At 49.5% G+C, this 14,413-nt stretch overlaps 2 protein-coding genes across 2 annotated transcripts in view; one reads left to right on the forward strand and one right to left on the reverse strand.

Annotated features, from left to right (window-relative positions):
- Positions 1-338, reverse strand: part of CROT (Carnitine O-octanoyltransferase) — a 148,314-nt gene extending 147,976 nt beyond the window's left edge. Inside the window, exon 1 of the mRNA XM_075682590.1 lies at positions 94-338. The gene's annotated coding sequence lies outside the window, so the exon portion shown is untranslated. The remainder of the gene's footprint in view (positions 1-93) is intronic.
- A 249-nt stretch (positions 339-587) lies between these two features.
- Positions 588-14,413, forward strand: part of LOC142573077 (GTP-binding protein 10) — a 35,247-nt gene continuing 21,421 nt past the window's right edge. Inside the window, exons 1-4 of the mRNA XM_075682593.1 lie at positions 588-721; positions 2,553-2,776; positions 10,321-10,412; positions 10,791-10,935. Coding sequence (XP_075538708.1) covers positions 683-721; positions 2,553-2,776; positions 10,321-10,412; positions 10,791-10,935 — 500 coding nt within the window. The 5' untranslated portion in view covers positions 588-682. The remainder of the gene's footprint in view (positions 722-2,552; positions 2,777-10,320; positions 10,413-10,790; positions 10,936-14,413) is intronic.

Here is a 14,413-nt window from a genome sequence, read left to right on the forward strand (position 1 = left end):
GCGCGGGTCAATGAAGCGGGCTAGGATGCATGAGGTGCGCGACGCGCAAGCCGATAGCAACAACACGACAGTGGTGGTCGCGGCAGCGGTTACCTGGAGCTGTTTCGGATGAGCCAAGCCAGAGACCTTTTGGTGTCGGGCGCTAGAAGCTGCTCGACATAAGTAGTCGAGCAATCGAGTGGTCCCTCTTCGGGCAGTTTGGAGGCTGTAGAGATGACGGAAGCCTTGGCACGGGGCTACATACTGCACATGACGACCTTCCGTCGCCGCCGAATGATTGCTTAACAAGCCGAGGCCATGCGAAGATCTTGTTTTCAAATCTACAGATGGCTTGTTGCTTTGGCTGTACTTGTATTGACTTGGCTCAAAACAGCGTCGTACACTTCGCGTGTGTCAATTTAACAACATCTACGCATATATTTACGATTTCGTAATAAAACTTTTATTAGCATCTAATTTTTGTTTGTAATTTATAATAATGTACTTTCGCACAACAGTTTTGTCTAAAAATACAAATAATATGCTAAGTGTTGCGAGTTCCTATCCAAGACAAGCCTCGCCGGAGTGCGCAGCATACGCGAGTACGCGAGCGTGCGGTCGATGCAAACTGCGCGAGTGCGTTTTGTTGCGCGTTTGTGCGCTTCTTCTGAGATCCTGGGCTAAACTTGTCAAGGCAGCGATAATGGTTGTGCTGACAACCTTTTGCTTATATGCTGCTAAGGTTCGTGTATATTTCCTGTTGTTTTCCTTTTGTTTCACTGTCCTTTTGAGTCTGGTTTGTCGGCGCTCTGACAGTTTCACCAGCAGCGGACTCTAAAAACTGATCCTTGCCTGCATGTGGCGTATGAATTCGTTTAACGCTGTTCAGTTGTACGGAGTTCAGCAGGGTAATCGTGGGGATAACAGCTGCTTACCGACCGGGTACTGATGCGCTTGGCTATGACCGTAAGCATGCCATTAAGAAAACGCCGTAAATTCCGTTCAAGGAGATTGGATACGCCGGACATAAAAGTGTTGATCCGCGAGATTAAGCGTTCATCGTGAAAGCTATCTGGTACTTATTGACATGTGAGGTTTGTATCTGCACTTCCTGAGTAATCATAGTTTGAAAGCAAATCGGTGTTGCCCCAAATGATCACAGCTGCAAAATGCCTCCACCTGCGCGAGAGAAATTCCTCTGTCTCTCTCTCGCTCCAAACGCACGCACGCACGCACGCACGCACGCACGCGCGCGCGCGCGCACACCCACCCACCCACCCACCCACACACGCACACGCGCACACGCGCGCACGCACACACACACACAGACACACACACACACACACAAACCAAACGACTCCGCGCCGCTGACAGCTTTCATTCTCAAGCCCCGACGTTACAAAAGCGGAAAAGCAATATGGCCCGAATAAGCAGCCCGGCCGAGTGCGCTTTAAAACCTCAGTGTCAACGCGGTGACAACAAGAAAACTGACAGTATGGCCACTCGTCCTGTCGCCTTGTTTGTATATGTCGTGTTAACGCTACGGTTATTGCTTTGATGGGGGACACGGCCCGCGAAAGTGAACTTTTGTACCGTTTAATTCACTTTGATAAAAGATTGGAGGATACGTTGAGCACAATACATATATAATAATGCCAGGTGCCAAATCTTATTGTAGAATAATGTTTGGAATAGTTACAAATTTTCAAATGTTGAAGTGACTTGTAAGTGCAAACACTGCTGTTCTAAAATGACAAAAATATTTGGAATTCTTATGCATAACATATTATTACAAAGGCCCAATAACTGTGCCACTGTGCAGCTGTTTTGTTCAGAAAATGGCATAATTAGCTTCACTAGGAATTGAACTTTCACCTTGCGGTCAAAACTTCAATTAAAAATTTGTGGAATCTATTTGAGTCCACAGTTTCATTCCCCATAAACTTCTGCCCCAGTAAGCACCCTACCGATAAGTCTTCCTATTATACTAGGACAATTTTTTTGCAATCACAAACTTTTGTGAAATAACATAAACTGAGAAAAATGGTTCCGAAACTTCTAAAGTCTACCACCTTATTCAGATTGCATCTATTGTAACTAACATTCTCCTGCAGCATACATTGGGCCTTGTTCTTCAATTCAGCTTTGTTCTGTGGCAGCAGCTGCAACCTTTATTTTTTTCCCAAGCCACCTTTGAGCTGCATATGAGTGAAATCGGGAAATTCTCATTTGTGTAGAGTCACTGGCTTGTGAGAAAAACACTGTTTTTAGCATTTCTACTTTGCTGATGAGGATAAAATTCTTTTGGCACAATCTTAGATAGCAAAGGAACCTGAAACTGTTACAATCTGGAAAGACATCTTTTGGGCGAAAGTAGCACTTATGTATTTGCCCCTTGTGCTCCCTTACATTTGAATTGACTAGCCTGAAAACAAGTTCTGCTAAACACTCTTCTTGTTTAGCAAGGGTTTATTCCTGCCATTCTGCTTGGGCACCTCTAAAAACTGTACATATACTTGTGATAGCATTATTTGCTAGTGATGCTTTTTCATGGACACGCATCTGTTGTTCAGGAGTCAGCCAAGCACCGACCACTGCGTGACGTGAAGCGTTTCATGGATCGTCTGCGTCTGAACATCCACGCCGGCAGAGGCGGCTCAGGGTTCCCACGCTACGGTGGAATCGGCGGCAGCGGTGGCAGTGTGTACCTGAAGGCCAGCGACAAAATTGAGCTTAGGGATGTCGTCAAAGAGTATCCCGACAAGCGTGTCAACGCAGGCCACGGACACAATAGCAAGTTAGTTGGAAAACCAAGTGTGCTTTCGACCACCGTTATGATGTCCGAGCATAAACTGACCTGAAGCGGGCAAATATCCCATTTGCTTTTTTGCAGGTTTTTTTTTTCTTCTTTTTTCACCTTGCACGCAAGACATTCGGTCATCGACGAGCACTGTAGTAAAACAGATCCTTCCAGTACTTCTGCTGACGTGATATCGAAGTACTTGCAAGATGGTCCACAGTCTAGAAGATGAAAGCAGGACACATACCCTTGAACTCCATAACTTGACAGCGTATGCTTAGCGATTTATCACGGGCCTGGTTAGATGGCGCAGCATGTGCTAAAAGCCACACGCTTCGTTGTTCAATTTTAAATCTGTTGTGGTAACACATCGATGTGTTTCATGCATGTGCAGCAAGGTCCACTGTTGACGAAACTCATATTTTGGGGATGACTGCAACTTCGTTTTGCCATGAAGGCCTCCGCAATAACTTTAGTACTTTTATGTAGGTCTAGATGACCTATTCAAGTTATGTTGGTTTGAAGAAACTCACAGTTTTGTCTAAAGGGGCTAAGCCCTGACACCATTGGCACGGTTTAGCGTTGCGTTTGAACTGCTCAAAGGGTATTCTGACTAGTAACTAGCAAGCGTCTGAGAACACTGGCATGACGAGGAGCGCCACTAGTGATGTTGTAGGCGTTTTGTCTAGATGGTGCGTGATATGCGACTGATGGGAAACCCTCGACGTTAAGTCAAAACTCGCTTCCGTATTCTAGAATGCTCCTCCGCTCAACACTCCACCTCGACTTGAGAAAGTGAATGGCCGTGCCGCCTATTGACACAAGTGGACACTGCGCTTCACTGACACCTGTCGGCAATTCCTGAGAAGCGTAGTGCCCTCTTCTGCCCTGAAGCGGTGCTGTGCTCAACTGGTAAAATGTATAAAGTTAAGTAAAACTCTTGCTTGGGCTAGTTGGTTCATGCTTGAAGTAGTAAAGGCAAGGCCTTCTATTTTTCCTGGTCTTCTGCACCTTGCCTTCACTACTTCAAGTATAAAGTTGGCTTGACGTTTACTGTCCGTTCCACTCACGCCAGTGCGTACACGCAGCAGCTCAGCAGGAGCACTACTATGTGGGCTCACAATGCTTGTGCAAGTAGCAGAAGCTGCCAGCACTGCCCTGGCTCTGTCACTAAGCTGATTGAGCGGAGCATTTTTGCTGATGAGCGCGCTCCATATCTTGGAGGCCCTTTAACCCTCCATGTGCGAGTAGCAACATGGAAAATGGATATGCACGAGTCCTCACCTTGTTTAGGAAAGTGTGATTATATGAGAGAATCCACGGCAATGAAATGAATGCCAGGCAAAAAAAAGGTGTGCTTGACAGTTCCCTACAGTGTCAAAAAAATAACCCTTATATATATATATATATATATATATATATATATATATATATATATATATATATATATATATATATATATATATATATATATATATATATATATATATATATATATATATATATATATATATTGTCACATGGTAGTCACGGTGAAGAAAGCAACCATACGGTGGAATACAAAACTAGCTTTTATTGGGTGAACCTGTGCTCACAAGAACAGGCTACACTTATAGCACAACGATAGCGGCGAACACGGTCGGCGATCGTCGAAAATCTGATCAGCGGGTCAATCGCGTCGGCTTTCATAGAGCAGTCGTCGAATGTTCCAGACTAATCGTTCGGACCCGCGTGCCTTCCACAAAGTTCTACACCATTTGCGTCAGGTGATGAAATCGGATAACATAACGTTCGGCGACAACAGACAGTGGATAGAAGCATCGATAACTTTCCAGAAACTTCGGATACATGCAGGTGCGTCTCACGCTGTGCGATTACATTTGTTAGGCGGCGAAACGTGGTTCCCCTATAAAGATGAGTACACGTGTCAATACCCCCCTCTTAAAAAGCATCGTCCCGATGCTACAAATATAAGAGACCGAAACACAAAAGGATACTTATTAAACATAAGTAATGAAACAACCAAAGGAAACAAAGTCCAAAGGTCAGTTACGCGAAGCCCCAAAGTTCATTAACGCTGGTAGTACAGCTTGAGTCACACAACGTCGACTATTTCAGGTCGTGAGCGGCGCCGCTGTGATAGCGAAATGCCGTCTGGCACGACCTCTTAGTCTAGTGCGCCAATACGTCAGATGATCTTGTACGGTCCGAAATAGCGATGCAAAAGCTTCTCGCTCAGTCCTCATCGGTGTATAGGGGTCCAAACCCAAACATGGTCATCGGGCTGGTACTCGACGAAGCGTCGTCGGAAGTTGTAGTGTCGGCTGTCGGTCCTCTGCTGGCTCTTGATTCGCAGGCGGGCGAGCTGTCGGGCTTCTACGGCGCACTGGAGATAGGTAGCGACGTCAAGATTTTCCTCGTCAGTGACGTGCGGCAGCATGGCGTCGAGCGTCGTCGTCGGGTTCCTGCCGTAAACCAGCTTAAATGGCGTGATCTGTGTTGTTTCTTGCACCGCCGTGTTGTAAGCGAATGTTACGTACGGCAGGACCGCATCCCACGTCTTGTGCTCGAGGTCGACGTACATTGCTAGCATGTCGGCGAGGGTCTTGTTCAGGCGCTCCGTGAGACCATTCGTCTGCGGATGGTAGGCAGTTGTCCTCCTGTGACTTGTCTGGCTGTATCGCAGAATGGCTTGTGTGAGCTCTGCTGTAAAAGCCGTTCCTCTGTCGGTGATGACGACTTCTGGAGCACCATGTCGCAGCAGGATGTTCTCGCCGAAAAATTTCGCCACTTCGGCTGCGCTGCCTTTCGGTAGAGCTTTAGTTTCAGCGAAGCGGGTGAGATAGTCCGTCGCCACGACGATCCACTTATTTCCGGATGTTGATGTCGGAAACGGTCCTAACAAGTCCATCCCGATCTGCTGAAAAGGTCGGTAAGGAGGCTTGATCGGCTGTAGTAATCCCGCTGGCCTTGTCGGTGGTGTCTTGCGTCGCTGACAGTCTCGGCATGTCTTGACGTAACGGGCGACATCGGCGGTTAGGTGCGGCCAGTAATACTTTTCTTGTATCCTCAATAGCGTCCGAGAGAAACCGAGGTGCCCAGCGGTCGGATCGTTCATGTAGGGCGTGCAGTACTTCTGGAAGCAGAGCCGACGGAACAACAAGAAGGTAGTTGGCGCTAACTGGTGAGAAGTTCTTCTTCACGAGTAGGCTGTTCTGAAGCGTGAACGAAGATAATCCACGCTTAAATGCCCTAGGGACAACGTCGGTGTGCCCTTCCAAGTACTCAACTAGGGCTTTTAGCTCCGGGTCCCCTCGTTGTTGTTCGGCGAAGTCTTCCGCGCTTATTATGCCAAGGAAGGCGTCGTCATCCTCGTCATCTTGCGGCGGCGGGTCAATGGGGGCGCAATCGGCATCTGAGTGTTTTCGTCCGGACTTGTATGTTACAGTGATGTCGTATTCTTGTAGTCTGAGGCTCCACCGTGCCAGCCGTCCTGAAGGGTCCTTTAAGTTAGCTAGCCAACACAACGCGTGATGGTCGCTGACCACTTTGAACGGCCTGCCATAGAGGTAAGGGCGAAGTTTCGCTGTAGCCCAAACTATGGCGAGGCATTCCTTTTCGGTTGTAGAATAATTGCCTTCCGCTTTTGACAACGACCGGCTAGCGTAAGCTATCACGTGTTCATGTGCATCTTTTCTCTGGACTAGGACGGCACCGAGGCCCAGGCTACTGGCGTCAGTGTGTATTTCGGTATCGGCGTCCTCGTCGAAGTGCGCAAGTACGGGCGGCGACTGCATGTGTCATTTCAGTTCTTGAAATGCGTCGGCCTGCGGCGTTTCCCACTTGAACTCGACGTCATATTTAGTTAGCTTTGTCAGTGGCTCAGCGATGCGTGAAAAGTCCTTGACAAATTGCCTGTAGTAGGCACACATGCCAAGAAATCTACGCACTGCCTTCTTGTCGATGGGCTGCGGGAACTTTGCAATGGCAGCTGTCTTCTGCGGGTCGGGGCGGACTCCAGACTGGCTGATGACGTGGCCTAGGAACAGAAGCTCATCGTAAGCGAAGCGGCACTTTTCTGGCTTGAGAGTAAGCCCTGATGACTTGATGGCCTCTAGTACTTTTGCAAGCCGCCTAAGGTGATCGTCGAAATTTCCGGCAAAGACAACGACGTCATCCAAGTAAACGAGACAGGTCTGCCACTTCAGTCCTGCTAAAACCGTGTCCATCACGCGTTGGAATGTTGCAGGCGCCGAGCACAGTCCAAATGGCATGACCTTGAACTCGTAGAGGCCGTCTGGCGTGATGAAGGCGGTCTTTTCGCGATCTCTTTCGTCGACTCCTATTTGCCAATAGCCAGACTTCAGGTCCATCGAAGAGAAGTATTAAGCGTTGCAGAGCCGATCCAATGCGTCGTCTATCCGTGGGAGGGCGTATACGTCCTTTTTCTTCGCCAAGACTACAGGAGATGCCCACGGGCTTTTCGACGGCTGGATGATGTCGTCACGCAGCATTTCGTCGACTTGTTCTCTTATAGCTTTACGTTCTCGCGGCGGAACTCAGTAAGGGCTCTGGCAGTGGCCGAGCGCACTCCTCGGTGATTATGCGATGCTTGGCGACTGGTGTTTGTCGAATCCTAGATGACGTCGAAAAGCAGTTTTTGTATCGTCGGAGCAGACTTCTCAGCTGCTGTTGCTTAATCACGGGGAGACTTGGGTTAATGTCATAGTCTGGTTTCGCAACCATGGTCGTCTGTATAGATGCGGCGGAATCCGAGTGGGCAAACGCGTTACTGGTTTGCAGAATTTCCTCGATGTACGCGATCGTCGTGCCCTTGTTGATGTGCTTGAACTGCCGGCTGAAGTTTGTCAGCAACACTTCGATTTTCCCTCCATGCAGTCGAGCGATCCCTCTTGCGATGCAAATTTCGCGGTCTAGCAGTAGACGTTGGTTGCCTTCGATGACGCCTTCTACGTCAGTGGGTGTTTCGGTGCCGACCAAAATAACAACGCTGGAGCGAGGCGGGATGCTCACTTGATCTACGAGCACACTCAAGGCGTGGTGACTACGAGGGCTCTCCGCCGGCATCGCTTTATCTTCTGACAGCGTTATTGACTTCGACTTCAGGTCAATGATTGCGCCGTGTTGGTCCAGGAAGTCCATACCGAGAACGATGTCTCGTGAACACTGTTGGAGGATAACGAAGGTGGCAGGGTAAGTCCGGTCATGAATGGTTATTCTTGCCGTGCAGATTCCAGTCGGCGTGATGAGGTGTCCTCCAGCGGTCCGAATTTGTGGGCCTTCCCATGCAGTACTAACTTTCTTCAACTGCGCGGCGATGGGTCCACTCATGACGGAGTAATCGGCTCCTGTGTCCACTAAAGCGGTGACTGCGTGGCCGTCGAGAAGCACGTCGAGGTCGGTGGTTCTTTGTCTGGCATTGCAAATTAGGTCTTGGTGTCGGATCCCGGCTGCGTCGTGTTGAACTGAAGCTGGAACGTCGCGTCGTCAAGTCGTCTTTCGTCGGTGTAGTGTTGGCTTCCCGACTCCTTCGGGACGGCGGCGTGTCGTCATTAGGTCGTCGAGATGGTTTCTTCGTCGTCTTCGTCGGCGGCGGAGGATCTTCGTCAGTTTGACGAACAGCAACCGCACCTCCATCGGTTGCTGCTTTTAGTTTTCCAGATATGGGCTCGCAGAGCGGCCCCGGGCTGGGCCAGTGTATGGTCGGCGCTGCGGCAACAGGTAGCGGCCTGGTGACGGTGAACGGGACGGTCGTCGAGGGCTCCATTGAGTAGCGGCAAGGTAGTCGGCGATGTCATGTGGGCGCTCTCCAAGCTGTGGACGCGGCGCGTTGACGCCGAACCCTCTCAGTCGCAAGTCGCGGTATGGGCATCGGCGATACACATGGCCGGCTTCACTGCAGTGGTAGCAGAGCGGGCGGTGGTCGGGGGCTCGCCAAATGTCCGTCTTTCTCGCGTAGCTGCGCTGGGCGACGGGTGGGCGTGCTGGCGGCGGTGGCGGTGGACGACGGAATTGCGGCGTTACAGGGCCCTGGCGTTGTCGCGGAAGGGGACCTTGACGGCGGGCGACGGCGGCGTAGGTCATCGCTTCCGGCTGAAGTTGCGGTGATCGTGGTTGCACCTCAGGGACTCCAAGCGATCGCTGAACCTCTTCTTTGACAATTTCAGCGATTGGATCCACTTGGGGACTGCATCCTTGGGTAGAACTTCTGCAGCTCCTCCCGTACGACCGCTGTGATAGTCTCGCGTAGATCGTCGGTAGCCAGTGATTGAACCCTGGCATAGTTTGTAGAGTTCGTGCGGCGATCGAATTGCCGGTTTCGGATCTCGAGTGTCTTCTCAATGTTCGTCGCCTCACGAAGAAACTCTTTGACGGTCTTCGGTGGGCTTCTTACCATTCCGGCGAAAAGTTCCTCCTTTACACCACGCATCAGTAGGTGGACTTTCTTCTCTTCGGCCATATCCGGGTCGGCTTGGCGGAACAAACGGCTCATTTCTTCCGTAAAGATTGGCAACGTTCTCGTTTGGTAGCTGCACTCGGGCGTCCAGCATAGCTTCAGCCCTTTCCTTGCGCACGACGCTTGTAAAGGTGCGCAGGAAGCCGCTACGGAACAGGTCCCACGTTGTCAAGGTCGATTCCCTGTTCTCAAACCAAGTTCTTGTGGCGTCTTCTAAGGCGAAGTAGACATGCCGCAGCTTGTCGTCGGAGTCCCAGTTGTTGAATGTCGCGATGCGTTCGTAGGTCTGCAGCCATGATTCCGGGTCTTCAGTCGCTGCTCCATGGAAGGTTGGTGGGTCCCGAGGTTGTTGTAGGATAACGGGGGACGCTGGGGCAGCCATTGGGGTTGTCTTGACCACGATCTTCTTTGTCGTCTCAGGTAGAAGTCCGTGCTCTGGGGGCAGTCCTTGCAGTCTGCGGCTAGCACGCTGGTCTTGGGCGATGTTGGTTCTGTCCTCGGGCTTCGGGCTTGGATCGTGGCTCTGCGGGGGCGTTCGGTACATGAACGCACAAGCACCTCCACCAGATGTCACGTGGTAGTGACGGTGAACAAAGCAGCAATACGGTGGAATACAAAACTAGCTTTTATTGGGCGAACCTGTGCCCACAAAAACAGGCTACACTTATAGCACAACGATAGCGGTGAACACGGTCGGCGATCGTCGGAAATCTGATCAGCGGGTCAAGCGCGTCGGCTTTCATAGTGCAGTCGTCGAATGTTCCAGACTAATCGTTCGGACCCGTGTGCCTTCCACAAAGTTCTACACCATTCGCGTCAGGTGATGAAATCAGATAACATAACGTTCGGCGACAACAGACAGCGGAGAGAAGCATCAATAACTTTCCAGAAACTTCGGATACATGCAGGCGCGTCCCACGCTGTGCGATTACATTTGTTAGGCGGCGAAACGTAGTTGCCCGATAAAAATAAGTACACGTGTCAATATATATATATACTTTTTGCCAATTTGTGCGGCTTCTTTTTATCTTTCTTCATTGCTGCAAATGTTTCTCGATGACAGGGCAACGCAAATCCTTGGAAGTGCAGGAACAGACATCACAGTCAAAGTCCCCATAGGAGTATCCGTCTACAATGGCCAGAATCACTTGATTGGTATGTCATTTTGCACTTTCTTCAAAAACGTTACTTTAACAATGAGCCCTCCATATTTGTTGATTCTTTCCCGGCCACGGCGGCCGCATTTTGATGGGGGCGAAATGCGAAAACACCCGTGTGCTTAGATTTAGGTGCACGTTAAAGAACCCCAGGTGGTCAAAATTTCCGGAGTCCTCCACTACGGCGTGCCTCATAATCAGAAAGTGGTTTTGGCACGTAAAACCCCAAATATTATATTATTATTATTTGTTGATTCTTCATGTGAATGGCTATAATGTGCCGTCTTTGGTACAATCACAGATGCATTTTTCTGTGTGTGCCATTTTCATCTTATTAACATTGGGAAAGCGAAATAACCACGTTTGACGTGTCCAGGAGACCTGATCAAGCCTGATGACAAGATCTTGGTGGTGCGAGGGGGCCAGGGGGGCAACCCCAGCAACCAGTACCATGGACAGAAAGGCGAGGCCGACAACATCACTCTTAGCCTCAAGCTCATCGCGGATGTGGGCTTTGTGGGGTGAGAAAACTTTCAACTATAGGTTGACAGTTCAGTGAGCACGTGAAAGGAACTACAGTCAACATCCAATTTTTCAGTCTCCGTCGGGACCACACGAACGTCAGAAAAAACGAATGCATGCGTTTTACTGCCCTCAAGGGATCAAACTGCCACTGCCACTTCCAAAATAGCTTTGAAGGCGTGCCACTTCAATTATTAGGCATCGCAGTGCTTGTACTGTGATGGGAGATGGCGGGTGCGTGCGTCTATTATTAATTAATTAAGTGCACCAAACTCCATGTGGCTAAACACAAATGGCTACAGTGGCGGCAGTGGCTATGACTGCTAGCGAATCGATGATGGAGAGTGCTGGTTTGAGGCAGCGAGATGATCAAAACGGCAGTTGTAGTAGCTTCAATAAATGCTGTTTTAGACCTGCAGTCACGACAGAAAGTCTGTAAAATCAAAGGGCAAAGGGCTTCAGCATCCCAAACTTTTGACATCCTTATACATTGCCACTATGGGGTTTGTGGCGGTGCCGCGAAGGTGTCTCAAGTATTGGGCATCTCTAAAATAATCAGTCATTGACTGTAATAGCCATGTCACACCGGAACATCAATGTTATTGGTTTTGACTGACACTCACACTTGCCTACTGATTTGATTTCGTTTTGGTATCCCATCGCAGTCTTAAAACAACATGTGTCTCGGGTAGCTCAGGCCCCACGAGCTCTATGCTTATCAGCTTCTGGTGCCGCAACCATTCTTGCCAACCAGGCACATCAAAAGTTCCTGCCAAAATGCTCCGCTCGAAGAAGCTGCTAACCAATGCCGAATCCAAGGAGCATGAATGTAAGCTTGCCTAAGCCCCAAAAGCATCAGTGTGTGTCTCGGCCACTTGGGCCCCACTAGATCGGCATGTGTTGGTGTCTCGCGCTGCAATGACACGTGAAACACTTCACATAACGTCGATGTCAGCTACAGTTGAATCTGCCAAATTTTAGTGTCTTTGGATTGTATGTTTTCTCGATTAGTAAGTTTTCTTTTTTCATTTTTTTCGAAAACCTATTAACAAGGTTCTACTGTGAGTGCTTCGACACCATCCATTGAAAGTGATCACCCAAGAATACTGCCCCAGTGTGTGTGGATAGTGCGAGCGCACGTGTCAAGATCAAACTGATTAGGCACCGGAAGGCTTGCAGATCGTGTCACGTACCCATCTTCACGCACACAGTTCAGAGCTTTCTGTCTACGCATGGGTACACAAGATTTTTCGCGCTACCGTCCTTGGGACAGGATGTGCAAGAAGGCACTGCTTCATGCAACCAAAGAAGCTGCCGTCCCTGTGCCTATGTTCGTGGATGTGCTACATAGCATCAACAACAGTTGGAGACTCGCCTGTGCAAGCGACGCCGTAAGTGAGCTCATTGCGGACATTGCTGTACTCGAAAAAAAGCACTTGCTGGTTGCTTCGAAGAAAGTTTATAAGAAACTGACAGATTTCTTGAAGTGTGCAGGTGAGTCCTCATCAGGCTTCCTTTCAACTCGCAATGCCAATCAGACATCAAAGGAACTGACACCACTAAACGATGAGGTTGTGCCGTACATGCACAAAGTTAGCCATTATATAAACGAAGTGGCATCCAGTTACTGTTGTTCTTTTCACCCCCAACACACCAGCCCACCTGTGTCCTTGTACCACAACTAGTGAGAGACTAGGATGTTTGAAGCATCATGCCAAGGAATTTATGCACTGTGTTGGGGAAGTTGTCTACAAGATACCCTTCAGCTGTAGCAAGTCCTGCGTGGGCCAAACAGGCCCACACCGGCTGTCTGAGTGAGCATGCCAACAACTTAAGTAAATTGGATGTTGGAATCTTAGCACGCACTCCAATGCCTGCGCATGTGAACAGTACTGTCACAAGTCGATATTCTGGGCAGGAGCGATAACAAAGCAGCGCATGAACTATCGGAGAGGCACACTTTATCAGCAAGAAAGGTCCCACGTGTGTGAGCGACACTTCGATCACATTAGTATATTCATCAGAGGCGCACCTTCTTGATGCACAGCTGCAGCAATGAAGTGAACATAGCCGTCACTGTCATGTGATCAGGCTTGCTTTGTGAGAGCACTAATATTGCACTATGCTCCATTTCTTGCAGTATTAAATCTGTTAGTATCGTAAAAACCCGCGTTTATGACGAACCCGCATATAGTACGAGGTGAAATTTTTGGGACGCAAAATGGAAAAAAAAAGTTTTATCCGCGTCTAATGCGAGTTAGGAAAACTCGAGGAAAACATTTATTTAAATTGCACTCCGCACTTCAATCGCTGTCTTCCACAGCTGCACTCTCTTTGGATAGTTCCTTGTTGGACATATCTTCCCAGAGGTACTCATCCTCTGTGCCAGCGAGCACGTTCGAGATGGTGCACTTCTTGAATGCACGACGCATGAGGTCCTCTGGTATGCTGGCCCGTGCGTCCACAATCCACTTGCATAGTGTGGCTGGCGAAGCCCGCTTCAGCCGCCCGGTCGGCGTCACTGCAGTCTCACCTGAGCGCATCCAATCTGTGTAACACCGCTTGACCGTGTCCTTGAATGGCTTGTTCACGCAAACATCTAGAGGCTGCAGCTGAGACGTCATCCCTCCCGGGATAACGATGATTTCAGTGCCGGATTCGTATAACAGCCTCTTCACTGAGTCAGCCAAATGGCAACGAAATGCGTCCAGCACGAGGATGGACAGGAACGACAACAGTGCGCTGGGCTGCCTACACGAGACGGACTTTATCCAGTTGAGCACAAGATTCGCATTCATCCAGCCTTTCTCATGGCGTCTCACGACCACATTTTTTTGGCAGCTCCTCACCTTTAGGCACTGTCTTGCGCTTGAAGACGACGTGGGGTGGGAGCTTGCGCCCATCTGCCACGCACGACATGACAGTAACTTGCGTTTTCTCATTGCCAGTGGACCGGACATAAACTTGTTTACAGCCCTTTTCGTGCATGGTGAGGGGCGATGGCATGTCCAGATAAACCGGCATTTGGTCAGCATTGCCGATTTGACCTAGCTGGAAATTCTTGGACTTGCACAGTGAAGTAACGTGGCGCTGGAAAGCCACAAGCAGCTCTTCGAACGATTCGGGCAGCTTTTGTGAAATCGAAGTACGGCGGCATAAGGAAAATCCAGCATGGCACATGTAGCGATAATCCAGTGCTTGCTCGCTTTAAAGGCGGAGCTCGGTAGCCCTTTTTCTCTCGCAAGCTCCTTAGCTTCTGCCTGCATAAGCTCCATGCTGACAGCTAGATGCGCGGCTCGCTGTTGGTGTACGAACTCTGTCAGGGCGAGTTCGATTTCCGGGAATGTCCCACTCTTCGGGCCATGAAAGCTTCTTCGTGTTCCGCTGCATGTGAAAAGGGCTTCCTTCTGTCGACGCCATCTGTGAATGCTTGCCTTGTTGATGTCAAACTGCCTCCCGGCTGCACTGTTGCCGATG

Source organism: Dermacentor variabilis, chromosome 2, assembly GCF_050947875.1.
Source record: "Dermacentor variabilis isolate Ectoservices chromosome 2, ASM5094787v1, whole genome shotgun sequence".
Taxonomy (NCBI): domain Eukaryota; kingdom Metazoa; phylum Arthropoda; class Arachnida; order Ixodida; family Ixodidae; genus Dermacentor; species Dermacentor variabilis.